Here is a 14058-nt window from a genome sequence, read left to right on the forward strand (position 1 = left end):
AGACACACAAAGACAAACAAACAGAATCACTCACCCCTCCTCCCTCCCGCACAGCTGCACTCATCTACCGTTTCATCCCAAAGAGACTGTACGCATTCAAACAAACAGAGGAGACGGTTATTGTCCAAATGCAATTATCTTGTACTGTCCATCTCGTTGACTGCTGTGGGACAAAGGGCCCTCTGTTGATGAGGATAGCAGTGTGTGAATGGGAGGTTAGACATCTTTGGCCTTTTCCATGGCTGTGGACATTCAATCTGCCATCCACACATCCCAGTGGATCTGATAACACTAAACAAACCCCAGAGAGAGCGAAAGAGGGGGAGAAAAGCCAGACGCTAATGGCTTCAGTATTGTGTGTAAATCCTCTCTTATCTTTCTGCTCTCTGTGTTAAGAGACTGGTCAAGGGCAGTGGGAAAGAATAAACTCTATAACCACAATGTTGTCTGCCAGCGTTCACCTCAGTGTAAACAGTTTAGAATAGGGCATGCCCATGCAAGGATGAGCATACATTGAGAAACACACACCTACACACACGCACTGTATGCATAAACTCGGTATCTAGACGAACGCTACAAAAGGCTGACCTGGCATTAGGCTGGAGCTAATTATTCTCAGCCTCTCGGATTCTCCCACTGGACTTCATTTCACATATGCGCGCACACACACAGACACACTAATTCTTGTGCTGATTCTCTCTTTAGCGCTGTCTTGTCTGCGTCTTGTCGCGACGGAACAGTAAGGGGGAGAAAATGAGAAGAAAGGTAACAGTAGTGAGGATGGTGGAAAAGAAAAGACACGAGGATTATCCCTCTAATCCCCCTGTCAACTTTTAGGGATTATAGGGAAGGCTTGGCTACATTAAGAGTACAGTAGCAACCTGTACTGCTCATCTCCTCCACTTTCCACACACTTTATTTGGGAAAAAAATAAAAGCAATGTCTTTTTAAAATTTATTTGGTATAATCTGACAACAAAAAAGGGTAATGGCTACACTTTAATATGTTAATAAAGCCTTCCAGTGGCTCAACAAATACAAACGCTCTCAAAATCTCCCATTGCTCTGGTTGTAATATCTAACAAATATCTCACAAATTAATTAAAACAAAAAAAAGAATGTTCAATTTTAGCTGATCTGCCCAAAATGTATTAGCTTAAATGAAAAAATGTGTCTGGATTACTGGCTTACTGTATGTAAAGGTAGGTTTACCTGCACCACAGCTCAGAGCAGGGACACTTTATATTCATCCATCACATGCAGTCACTGCCAAAATCTTCGTATAAATGGATTCTAAATATCTGGCTGCAGACTGATGCACGCCTGAATGTGGGTTATACCAATTTGTGAATAACCTCATGACTCTGTCACAGCTATAAAAAAAAAAAAAAGAAAAAAAAAAAAGAAAATCTATGAGAATTGTTCACTAGTAATTTGTGTTTAAATGACGAAAACTCAGGCAAAACAAAGACAACAAAAGAGGTCTGGAGGATCAGCTGAAGTTGGGTGTCATCGTTTCATCATCTCCACTTCTCAAGAAAGCTCTCAGAAGCTGGCAGTCTGTCTTCTTTGTAAGTTAACTGCAATTTTTCTCAGTGTGAGACCTTGTTCTGCATTCACTTAGGAAAAGACAGTTACTCGTGTAGTTGCTGCTCCTAATTTGCAACTCAGACGCGCAAAGTAAAACGCGAAGAAGAGGGAAATATGAACAAGATGCCCCTTGTTCACTGAGCAAAGCTGCAGAAGAAGATGGTTCAAACATCAACAATCTCTAAAAGGCACAAAATAGCTGTCACTTCAAGTTGCTGCCAAAGAAGACTCAAACATAGATGACTGCAGCTAAATTATAGAGAATTCATACACTTGACTTGCACGCATGCTTCCCACACACACTTGGTGTACGTGATGAGAGCAGGTGTTGGATGTAATGAGTTTGTCTACAAGCTGTTATAAAATGACAACTGGGAGTGTGGCCCCTATCGCTGGCAGATACACCCACTTTTTGCACACCGAACGCAAGCGCGCACAAAGGCACACTGCTGCTACATCCCTAACTACATACTTCTGTCAATACCACTTGTCTTTCAGGGAGCGGGTCAACTGTGAGCAGAGGAAGAGTTGTGATGGCACTGGTCCACACCTCTGCGCGCGAGTGTGTCAGCGCATGAATGAATGTTTGCCCATACTTCTATCTTACACACAGCTAGGGTGGACAGATGTCTTTCCGCATGAGATGTGTGTGGCAGATATGGTAATGTGTGAATTAATGTCACACGGCCACACCTTGCGGTCCGCATCACGCCGTCTCATCTCAAGGACACGATCGGCACTGCCAGCTACCGTGGCTGTAATTCACTCCAAATCCTCCTTTCAATCACTTTCACAATCTGCCCATCAGTAATACATCTTCGGGTGCCACACTCCCGCAGTTTCACCGCTCTTATCGGAATCATCATCAGACTCTGAGACACTTTAATTGGCAAGTGCAAGTAAAGAAGAGGGAACTTTTCTTGTTAGCAGCTGAGGCAAAAATCTTGGTCAATTAAGGACAATTGAAAGAAGATAAACCCTGAAAACACAGATAAAAATAGGACAAAACACAAGAAAACATACCAAACACATTTGTACTTAATAGAGAAACCTTTTCCAGCATTAATAATTCACTTTATTCTGATAGGTAATAACATTTAAGTGTATGACTAAAAGCGTAGGATGAATGCATGGCCATCAGGCGCTCTTTGTTATTCACCTGTGGAGTTTATTCAATGGTGAAAGAGAGGATCCACTAAGCGCTTGCTGGGGTCCAGAAATGGTGTCCTTCCTCCTTTTTTTTTACCTTCCTTTAAAAGTCCTTTCTCACTGTGAACACGGGCCTAAATGCTTCAGAAACCCATTAATTTGCATTCTTCCATCCATCAATTCTTCCATCTGTCTATCCACCTAAAAAGCTTCTCTGCCTTCCCCTCCATCCTTATCGCTCCATCTGTCCATCACTGCTCATTACTCTCACCAATTTCCATTCCTTCCTCTGTCATGTTTGCGACCATCCATCCATCTCCTTCAATAAAAACACAACAAAAACCGCAGGATGTGAGAATTCATTAATTTACTAGTGTTAACATGTAAATAAAGGTATAAGCATAGTCTATGTGCGTCAGTGTGGATTCACTTATTGAAGTTCTGCTTTTCAATTTGCAGGAATTTGCATTAAAAAAACACTTTTACTGCGGGATGTTAAAACAGTTCCTGCCTTTATTACTAAAGTTTTTGTGGATTGTACTGGCAATAGGGAAAGTTGTAAACAGTGTGGAATCACTATAGATAAATACGTTAGAGTCCAGGGTGAATCTTACTGACTGCTATAAACTAGGGAAACGACACAGGTAGGCACTTTTTAATTTGTATGCGTTTGCTTCAGGGAGAGAAAAAAAAAGAATGTGTCTATATAAATTTTCTGACAACTTCAGCTAGTTTAACCTCACAAAATCCCAAGTTTAGATAGCAAAGGGAATTAGTCTAAACACACAAAGCGCTGTTTATTCTCGGCTTTATCTGCAAACTAATCCGGACAAACAAAACAAAACAAAAAAGCATCTAACACACCACTACCTGTGGTGACTTGATCTGATAGAAGTCCCAGCCAAAAGAATCCCCTTTGTGTAAAACCAACTCATCATCTCCCAATGTGAACAATATATCTTTCTCTGAAAACTAATTTCCCTGTGAAAATGGGGTTTTAAGTCTTTCGAGGCCCCTTTTAGAGCCTAATAAACTAATTCCAAGGCTGATGCCGAAAGAGGCTTATTTCAATTTCACAAGGCTTTGTTCGAATTTGTTTTACATTATGATGCTGCTGGGCAGAGGAGGGGGGTTGTTGGGTAATGTTCTCTCTTGTTTTTTTTTAATGTATTCAGGTATCTTGTTTTGTTGTTTGAGCTCCTCGCACTGTAAAAGCGAGAAAGGAAAAATATGTACAAGCTCAGTCTGGCTCGTTCTCCCGTTCCCTCTGCGTGCCTGTCCTTCTGTGTCTGCTGATGTGCAATACAGAGAATAATGGGTCACACATCTACTCTAAAATGGTGTATATTAAAATGATAAAAATCGTGCTCTCACCGATGCCTAGCCGCAGTGCTGGAAAAGAAGCCCGCGTCTTTCTGCACCACTTTAAGGCTGTCTTTCCATAAAATAAATATTTTTGCTGCACATTAAAGCAAAGTAAATCTCCATAAACCCAGTGATTATTCTCACTATTTTCCAGTTGGCCCGAATAAGCCAGGCAGCCTCATACCAACTGTTGTAAGTCCCTCACAAACAAGCAAACACACACACACACACACAAAATAAAGGACATAGACATGGAGTGAAAGTTGGACGAGTTTATCCTTGTCTGTTTGTTGTGAGCCGACAATAACAGCTATAGAGATGGATTTCATCACATAAAAAACACAAACAAAGAACATGAATGAGTAAAGTTGCAGGCACATCAAAAACCTCCTGAGGGAAAGTAATATGTGCAAAACTGTGGTTAACACACAGGGTGCAGAGCAGTGTAATTGCAGCCACTAATGACTATAATAATATACTTTAACACTGGGCTGCTCAACTCTGGGCTGCCTCTGCTGATTGCAATCATTGTTAATTGCACGTGTTTGAGCCAATTAAGAACAGTAGCAATTTCAACTGTTGCTGCCCTGACTATGTCCGTCTCATTCTAGCAAGTTTACCGAAAATCAGCTTTTCGTTTTATGAAAAACATTTTTTTTAGGGGGGGGGAAATGTAATCACGGAAATGAATAAAGTGAGGAGTAAGCAATAACTTCAAAAAACTAATTATCGTCAGAGCAAGTAGTGCTAGACGTGCCTTTACAAGACACAAAGATTATGTGTCTGTTTGTTCAGATTAACAACACAGCCCAGGGGAAAGTAAACCTCTAACAGCCTTTAGCCTTCTGTTCTTACTGGAAACTAAATATTGTGCCTGAAAGTACACCAAAACCAATAAAATAACTTTTAAAATGTGAGTTTTATTTCATACGGATAATGCTTTTCCCGATAAATGTAGCGCCACACCTACGATCTGACTGGCCACCCGAGAGGCCACCTCAGTTCTGGATAAATGTGTTCAAAGATATTCTGTATCCAAGACATGAAAACTCACGGATATTCAGAAATATGAAAGCGAGAACTCCAAGCACAAGTGAAAGGAGTAAATAACGATGCTCCCCATTGACTTCCATGTCCTATCCCTCAAACACAGGCGCTGCATCTCAAGGACATGTCAGAGCCTCACCCTTTTAAAATCAAACCAAGTGCACTACTTTAACATTAATCATTGTAATGTTGGGTAAATAGATCAGATCAAAACACATTTACTGAGCTGAGACTGGAAGTGCTGTTGATGACATGATTTTTTTTTAAACTTGAATCTCTGGGTTGACATTGTAGGCACTGCAGCCTGAAGATGGTGTTTAGAAAGTCTCAATATCACTTTTATATTCTAAATATCACAATTAGTTGTATTCTAACTTATTAATAACATGCTTCATGAATTTTAAACAGCTGCACTCACATCTTAACCACATAAGTTTGAATACTTTCACTGGCTGGCAGTGCAAACTAAAGATTGTTTACTGGCAATTGTATCTCCACCACCACTCCATCCTCCTTGCACAGTACTCGTATGCTCTTGCAGCCAAGAGGAAACACTGTTATAGGAGTCAACAAGCCTCATATTGGTTGCATCTAACAGTACGGAAAAGAAGAAACCTTCTTGACATTTTTACATGTACTTGGTAACAATAATCTGCACAACAAAGATGAGAAAATACGCAAGCTTTATTGGACAGTCACACAACAAATGGTCGCTTTGCTTTTATGCCACAAATAGCAGCATGGGGCACTTTACAAGCCTCTCCAACAGTCAGAGCGTGGTCAGGGAGAGCAGTGTCATGCCTATAAATATCACCCCTCGCCAAGTCCTGGCATGATGGAACCAGCTGAGCTAGCTAGACGCTGAGGTAACATCTCATTGTGCGGAAACTAAAGCTATTGACAGGCATCCAACTGGCCCGTACTGCAGTGAAATGCTACCCCTAAAGTTACACAGGCACATCTGACTCACGACAGAATGGCTTTCCTTAACTTCCAGTGCCTTCTCTTTTTTTTCTCTTTTTACATTAAGGGCCTTGATGCCTCATTAAGTTTCCCCTTTATGAGACAAAACCATTTGGAAATGTACTGTATACTTCATCGCTGCCACTTAGGCTAAAAAGAAAAATGTTCCAAACATATTCTGCAAAAAGAAAAAATATAATTGTGTAAGAACTTATAAAGCAAAGCTGTACAATTTTCCAATTCTGAAAACACTTGTGATAGGTCTTTTGCGGTTATCCTTGTTCTTCAGGGTACATCAATACATCACCATTAAAATCAGAGCCGTGCATGCCTCTGTGCGTGGTTGTGTTTGTTACCATCCCCATTCCCCTGTTTGAATAGCAGTATAATAGCTTTTACTCATAATACCTATAACTAAGTAAAAAACAGTCATCTTTAAATGGAAAAAAAAACCATCTCTTCTAACATTTTTTAGGCAGATCAGCCTCATTCATTCACTGACCATCACTTCTGAGTGTCTGCATGTGTATTTTCACAGATTGAGACTCTCGGGGGACTATACTCTGAATTTCACCTGCTGCAGCCATGTAGCTTGCACACACACAGATACATAGTGCCAGCAGCCATTTCACCATGCTCCTGAATGCCATTAATTCCTGTGCCACATCTCCTTAGGTGAGAAACTGGTGACAGAGGCAACCTCGGTGAGAGAAATGTTCCTCCTCTGCATCGCCGTCCCTCTCTTTTCTCTTTCCATCCCTTCAGTTCCATCCATATTCAGCAGGTTGAGGCATGCGGAATGAGGAGAGACGGAAGAGGAAGGTGGAGATGGGGAGAAAGGGGGAAGTTGGTGTGGGTGATTGTAAATTCAGCACCAGCGCGTCTTGTTGCACGAGAATGACCCATCATTTCACACTGGGCCAAATGGCATGAATTCATAAATATAAATAACAGCAGCAAATTCATCTTTTCAGGATGGCGTACAGAAGCACAGGCAGGGCCACATTAGAATAAAGATGCCTTCTCTCTCACTATCTTTCTATCCTCTTATTATTACCCACCACACACCCTTCTTGCCTTCTTTATCAACTTCCACGTTTCCCCAGCTCCTTCTTCCTAATTTCCCTTTTCCTCCACTATCTGCTTCCTTTTTTTGTTGTTGTTGTTCTCTTCCAACCAGTGCATATCTACTTCGTGATGATTCAGAGTTATACAGTATGTGGGAAGAGCAGACGAGTACACAGTTTTTCTTGCTCTCTTATGGAAGAATATGCATTAGACATAACTCCCCTTGCACACTTTTCTACAGTATTGAAACTGCTTTTGAAAAATGTTTCAGGTGTAGGTTTAGGGGTGAAAGAACACACAAGAGACCTACCAAGCTGAAGTAGGAAGCAGCAAATGAGTGGGAAGAGATTGGCCTGGGCCGCTGACAGTTGGATTGATTAACAGCTTGGCTCTGCCTCTGAAAAACTGACATCCTTTGATTTTGTACAGTTCTTCAGTTCTTTTCGCTGCAAATTTCCATCCGCCCTACCCCCTTTGATTGTTCAGCTCGCTGCTTTATATTCTTCTTGGCAATACTCAGTCAAACGTACACACACAATCAACAGTTCTGAATGTGGCTGTACACACCGAGAGGCACACAAAACATTATACCAAGGGCAGATACAACTGATTAGTCAAACTGCCACCTCTCCACACCACCAACGCTAATGGTTACCACAGTAGTCAGAGATAAATATGTCCAATCAGAGACAATCACTGAGCGGGCTGAAGAGGCAGGTGAACTAATGACAAGGATGGAAGAGAATGATGAAATCCTCTCACAGAGCCTGACAGTCATTTGGCAACAGTGAAAACAAGTGGGTTTATTTTTTTTTCCTCATGCATCAGGTGGGAACGAATGACACCCACAGCCTCCATCTCTCTCTCTCTCGTTCATCCTTCTATCAAGCTCCCCCCTCACGGTCTCTCCAACTCTCCAACTCCATTTGCCACTTTTCTGTAATAAAAACTCCACCTGAAGGGATTAAACAAATGTAAATACAGGTAAAGTATAATAGCTAGACCAGCACACCATGCTTTTACTCTTTCAACTTTATGTTGAAATGAATATGCAGGCCAAAGTACAACAGACTGCAGCTGCTGAAAATGTTTGAGTGTGAGTTCAGAAAAATAACTGAATAGCTGGATTACTGCCACTCAAGCCTAATTTTAGTGGCAGGTGTAGAACTTTGCTAGAGGTTGAAGCAGGTAATGACTAATAAAAAAGGAGGCAATGTATTTTTCTTTTCTTTTAAGATGTGCTGCAATGCAGAAAAATCTAATCAGACAAGTGTTATTGTTATCGTCAGGATTATTTTACACTTTTCATTGAAGATTTGGGAAAAAGGAGGGGACAATAAAAGCTAAACATCTGATTTATTAAAAATTTGAAACTCGCTGCTGCTACCTATTTGAAATATTTCTGATTGGTCGGTATTTAAAAAAAAAAAAAAGCTCTTTCTTTGGCATAGCATTTTGTTTTCATGTAGTTTTTCATTGCTACTAGTCTGTAGCTGATACAGATCAAACTGCTGCTAACAAATAGGCCCCACTTTATTGCTCTGCTGTTTATTTTTTTTGCAAGTCTGCCAGCTTCTAAGTAATATCAATATATCTGTACTCAACGTCAGCGAACAACGCCAAAGTATTACCTGGTCTGTAATCAGTTCATGCAACCCCTGCATATGGCCCGCCTAAACGATCCTTCTCAGGCAGAGAACCAGCGCATTACTCAGGCCAGCACATGTGTCATAAGCCCTCTGTTGAGTGAATTTATAATGGAAACACAGAGCACAAGCAAAGAAGAAAATGCACTTAAGGGGTGCTTAATCACAGATGTGGCTCCTTGGTCTAAATCAGAAATGGATGAGGAAAACTGGAACTATATGGGCGCATGGATGTTCCAGCACTTTGTGGAGAGCAAAAAGGCTCCGAGGCATTAATGATGAACACTATACAGTTATTCATCTTCCAGATTTAGAGCTTTAAGGAGTTCTTCAAATAATAATGACTCTGAAAAGATTCAACAAAAAGGTCTTGCTTGGGAGAACATGGTTGATCTAATGTATAGGACTTCGGCCGATGGCGGCGCCAGATTTTAAATCTCTCAAAACATATAAGAGAAAGGTCATACGTGGCTCGTTTTTTTATTCAACCCCGAAATTTTCATGTTGTTTTCCTGTTGCTGCTAAAGGCTCTTTATGGAAAATGGGTACGGTGTTACATGCCAAACAAAGGTCAGTACGTGTGTGTGGAAAACTGAGTCGTGTCAAATCACAAAGGTCAGTATGACGCCTGCTTGCGAGAGGTAAGAATTTCTGTGAGTGACTGGTGCCTTCGGTATGAAGAAAAGGCCGCATCTGCTCAGTTTATTCACAGGATCTCAGATATTGCAACATTATAACAAGAAAATTAAAACAGATGAACAGTTAATACTGTTCTGCCCATATTCGCGCACTTTACAGTACTTTAGATGTGGGTAAGCAGTTTCACGCTTTAGTCATCTTGTAGGTGTAACTACCGCTGATGATTGCTCTGCAAAATCACATTACAGCTGTGGACTATGAGGCCATTTCACAGAATTAAGCGCACCCCGTACTGCAAACAACATTTGCTTGTGATGTTTCTCGGATAGTTACACTCCCATCCCTGTATACAGTGTTAAACAAATTTAAGAGCGTTTCCATTAACACAAATCACTTGATTTAAACATCACTGAAACTTTATGGGAACCTCTGGAGCATCAAACGCAACAGAGATTTACACCCTCGCCTCTATCCTTCAAAGAAATGGAGGCTTCTTCGGCACTGAAGAAGTATCGTAGCACACAAATGGAACCGAAATAGAACATAATAAAGATAACGTATGTGCATGTGTCAGTAATAAAACTCGCGCACTAATATCTCTAATAGTCGATTAATATATTTATTTATAAGGAGAATAATCGTTTTCTACTTAGTCAGTTGCGATGTACTCGTTCTGCACAGCCACACAGTGTTAAAGAAAAGAGTCTGAAAATCGAGTGCTGCAAACAGACAACAAAGCAATAATGTCACCTCGGAGAAAACGTGTTTAGTTTGAAAGTCCAGGGTCCACTGCTGACACTCGAGTTCCTTTTGATGGAACCAAGACAAACTGCATTTATTGAAATGTCAAAAACGGTTGAACTAGCATTCCAGACGACTGGCCAGCGTCAACATACACTGCTGTTTATTTCCTTAACACCTCGCTAAGTTGACTAAACGGACATCCCACGGGTCTACTCGCTACATCACCACTGCTCCACTGAAACTGTAAAGAATCGCATTAGATTCTTATATTAATCTACACAACATGATGGAAACCAAATTATAGGAGGTGGCTGTGGCCTTAACGCTTCTTCTACCCATCTTATTTCTGTGGCTTCTTTCTGGTGTGGGTCTGTGTTGGATATTCTAACAACTAGCCTTTATCACACACACACGCTGCCTCTCCTCGCCGTATGCAAAAGGTGTAGAAAAAAGGCAGTGAAAATGATAACTGATAACCCCCCGGGGCAAATACAGCAGGTGGCTGAGGAAGAACTGTAAGCGTATGAATGCGCTTTCATCATCCTGCAGATCAAAACAGCACACTAAGGATGGCTTGTTTGATCTTAAGAAATTATGATGTAGTTAATGCCTGAGCAGAATCTGGAGCTTAAAAATCCAATGGCTCTGTACCAAAGAGGGACAAAAATGTCAACTTCGCATCAGCAGGCCGGGATACCTGGAAGTCGATTCCTTTATCTTTAGGAAAATGTCAAAAAAGAGCAATATGCGGAACCTATCTATATGAGAGTCAAATGTCCGTAGCTATACTCTGATCATAGAGTAAATCAAAAACCGCATACAAAAGTATTAACTAACTACAAAGAGCAGTTAGCTCATTATTTATCACATTCAAATGTTTTGGGGTTTTTTTTAAACAAACTAATTAACAACAAATTTCTATCTCACACTTTTTCAGCAGCTAGTGAGCTATCAGCACGGAAAGTTGGTCTTTATTCCTGGTTGTAATCCCCGATTGGTCAACTGTTTATCCAGCTGGCACATACAACTGTCTCAGTGAGTACAAAGGAATTTCTGTCTGAATTACTGAAGAAATCAAAGCAGGCTCAATATTCAATATAATTATTTTTCTTGGAGAACTGTTACAGGACGAACAACGAGGCAGCGCGTAGAAATGCAGAGCGGGTTGGTCTTAAACATTAGAATCACTATAGAATGTAATGTTAAGACTTTTCGTCAAGTTAAGTAGGCATGTAGACCGTCTGCAGGCTCAGTGTTTCAATTTGAAATAAAATAATGAGTCTGTTTTTTATTTAATAGGTTTAATTCAGCAGGTTCACTTCAATAAAGAAAGAACTGCACTGGATGGCAGAGATATAGGTCTCAAGTCCAAGGGCTTGAATTATATGAAAACATAGAGATAGTGTTTTGGAAAAAAGCCCCATTCTATTTAAAATTTGGGAAAATCTTTTGCCATCTTTAACCCATATACATTATTAGTCAGTATATCATCCCTTCATGCACTCTCCTGGGTGTTTCATGCAGTCTCCTTCAGCTTTTCCTTGTTCTTTTTCTCTAGCAAATATCATGCATCTCAGCCAGACTGAAGACAGCTGATTGATTCAATCAGTTTAGGTTATTCCACGCCTTTACCTAAAGGTTGTTTACAGTCATTGTCCTGCTGAATGATGAAGCTACTTTGGCTCCACATTTCAGAATCCCCCCTCTCTACATTCACATTCATTCTGCTGCTAACGTCGGTAGTAAAATTGTGGATAAATGTCAGTGTGTCAGCTCCATTCGCAGCTGTAAGAGCCCAAGCCATGACAAAACCGCCATGTTTGACAGATGAGGCGGTTCGCTGTGAGTCATCTGCAGTTTTTCTTTTCCACCACTTTTCGTTTACATAATTGTAATAAAAAAGTTTTCTTTTGTTTCAGTTTTGTTGAAACAGTCCACCAGTTGTTGTTTTTTTTGTTGTTGTTTTTTTTACCTCTAATGCGGCCTACAGGAAAGTTGCATCTTGTTTTGTATCCACTGAGGTTAAGGTCATGGATAACTGAATACCTACATTCAGGGGAGCATTCTTGACATGCTGTGCAGCCGTAGAGAAATTTTGCTTAACAATGCAAATGATTTTCTAGTTATCCACCAGACCTTTGCCCTTTGGTCCAGCAGGGCATCATCTCACATGTACTTCTTCTTTAGTGCTGAATTAAACTACACAAATGCAAGCAAAGACCTGGTATCCATTATTATATATTAAATAAAATGTGTTAAAGACCAGATACATTTATATTGTGATATGGTGGTATAGAAAAAAGGTTGATATGCCTATCTTTAACGGTCATCAAGATTATTGGGCGTTAATCACATATATGGGAGTTTTGTTGTTACAAATTCTATGGCTACAGCTGTCAAAGAGGTGGTCATTGTTAACCTGGGCCCTGGAAGATCCAGTATGGAAATCTCGTTCTTTATGATCTGCAAGTTTAGCTCAACTAAGATTTTATGTTGGATGCCCTTCCTCATTCAACCCTCTCAGTTCATCCAGGCTTGGGTCCCGGCTTGGGATTACACTGCCAAATGAAGCCTAAAATAATGTGCAAAGATGCAAATAAACTTACCACACAGAATATCAGAGACATTTCTATCTTTGTAATGTAGAGTAAAGAGATAAAAAGGAAGAGGAAGGAGCAGAAAGAAGCTTTAACATGGGGGTCTAACAAGGACTGACTTGCTTCTAGAAGAATTGCAGTTACAGTTATTTACAGCATCAGCTTGGCTCTTCACCCCCAGAAATTGCCACTTAAACAAAACACAGACACAAGGACGATCACATGACTTGGCATGGCTTAAGAAACAGAAACTTAAGAAACTTGATAACTGTGACTAATGGCAGGGCACTACTGGTGCTTTAGTTAAGCTTTGTAGTAAAATATACTGTACAACTAAATGGAGTATTTGATTAGATGTTTCTTTTATTTTTAATACAAGCACAGATTGTCTTGTTATAAACAGTATGTGTGTAAATCATAATTGAGAAATATTTGAAAATTTTGACATGTGCTCACTGATGCTGGTACAAATCAGCCACGTGGCGCTGTTATCTGGAGTTACTGGTGCCCTATACTTCTTTCTTTGCCATGAAAATTTGGCATTACCTTAACTTTTTGTGTGAAGCCTCTTTGTAAAACAGTGATGCATGTCCCAGGGTGACTGGTGGGGGTAGTGCACTCAGCTACTATCTGAGCCAAGTTTCCTCGAATACCAATGGTTTGTAAAAACACACCAACAGTGCCAAATAACTGGCTAAAGCATTCATCTCTCATTTCTAATCCTTGTTAATATTATTATTTCTTTTAAAATTCTAAAGCTGAAAAATCTGTCTCTTTAACTTAACAATGTCCCCATTTTTCCAACCTCTCATCACTCATTCCTTCCCTCTGATCTCTTCTTTACCACTTCCCTCTTTGGCAGAATGATGGAGTAGGGATGTCAATGGAGAGGCATGACAGTCAGATCGTTGGCTGTCACATAGACTGATGTTTGTTTCTTCCCACTTAGACAAATCTGACAGTTTAACAATGAACTTCTCAATGTCCAAACACTTGCTGCGCCTACACGTATACTTTCAGATGTACACAATCATCACACTCGGAAGAGCTATAAGTTGAGCAAGCACCCCGCTGTGTTCGAATAAACGCAAACACGGATACACTGCCACGTGGTCAGATTGGTACTCTGGATCTCATATCACATGGAGTGTGATGAGTTGGAACAAAGAATGTCGGGTCAAAAGGAAACAATGTTTTTAACACTCAGATGCGACTGTTGTTAAGATGTTAATAACAGACATCCTCTTAAGT

At 40.4% G+C, this 14058-nt stretch overlaps 1 protein-coding gene across 2 annotated transcripts in view; it reads right to left on the reverse strand.

The window, feature by feature from the left end:
• fbxl17 (F-box and leucine-rich repeat protein 17) overlaps positions 1–14058 on the reverse strand; it is a 232963-nt gene that overhangs the window by 101685 nt on the left and 117220 nt on the right. The window contains exon 9 of one of the 2 annotated variants that reach the window (XM_026186351.2): positions 2606–3057. The exons of the other annotated variant lie outside the window; for it this stretch is intronic. Coding sequence (XP_026042136.2) covers positions 3006–3057 — 52 coding nt within the window. The 3' untranslated portion in view covers positions 2606–3005. Of the gene's footprint in view, positions 1–2605; positions 3058–14058 lie in introns of those variants that run through there. 2 annotated transcript variants of the gene reach the window in all.

This window comes from Astatotilapia calliptera, chromosome 12 (genome assembly GCF_964374335.1).
Source record: "Astatotilapia calliptera chromosome 12, fAstCal68.1, whole genome shotgun sequence".
NCBI lineage: Eukaryota > Metazoa > Chordata > Actinopteri > Cichliformes > Cichlidae > Astatotilapia > Astatotilapia calliptera.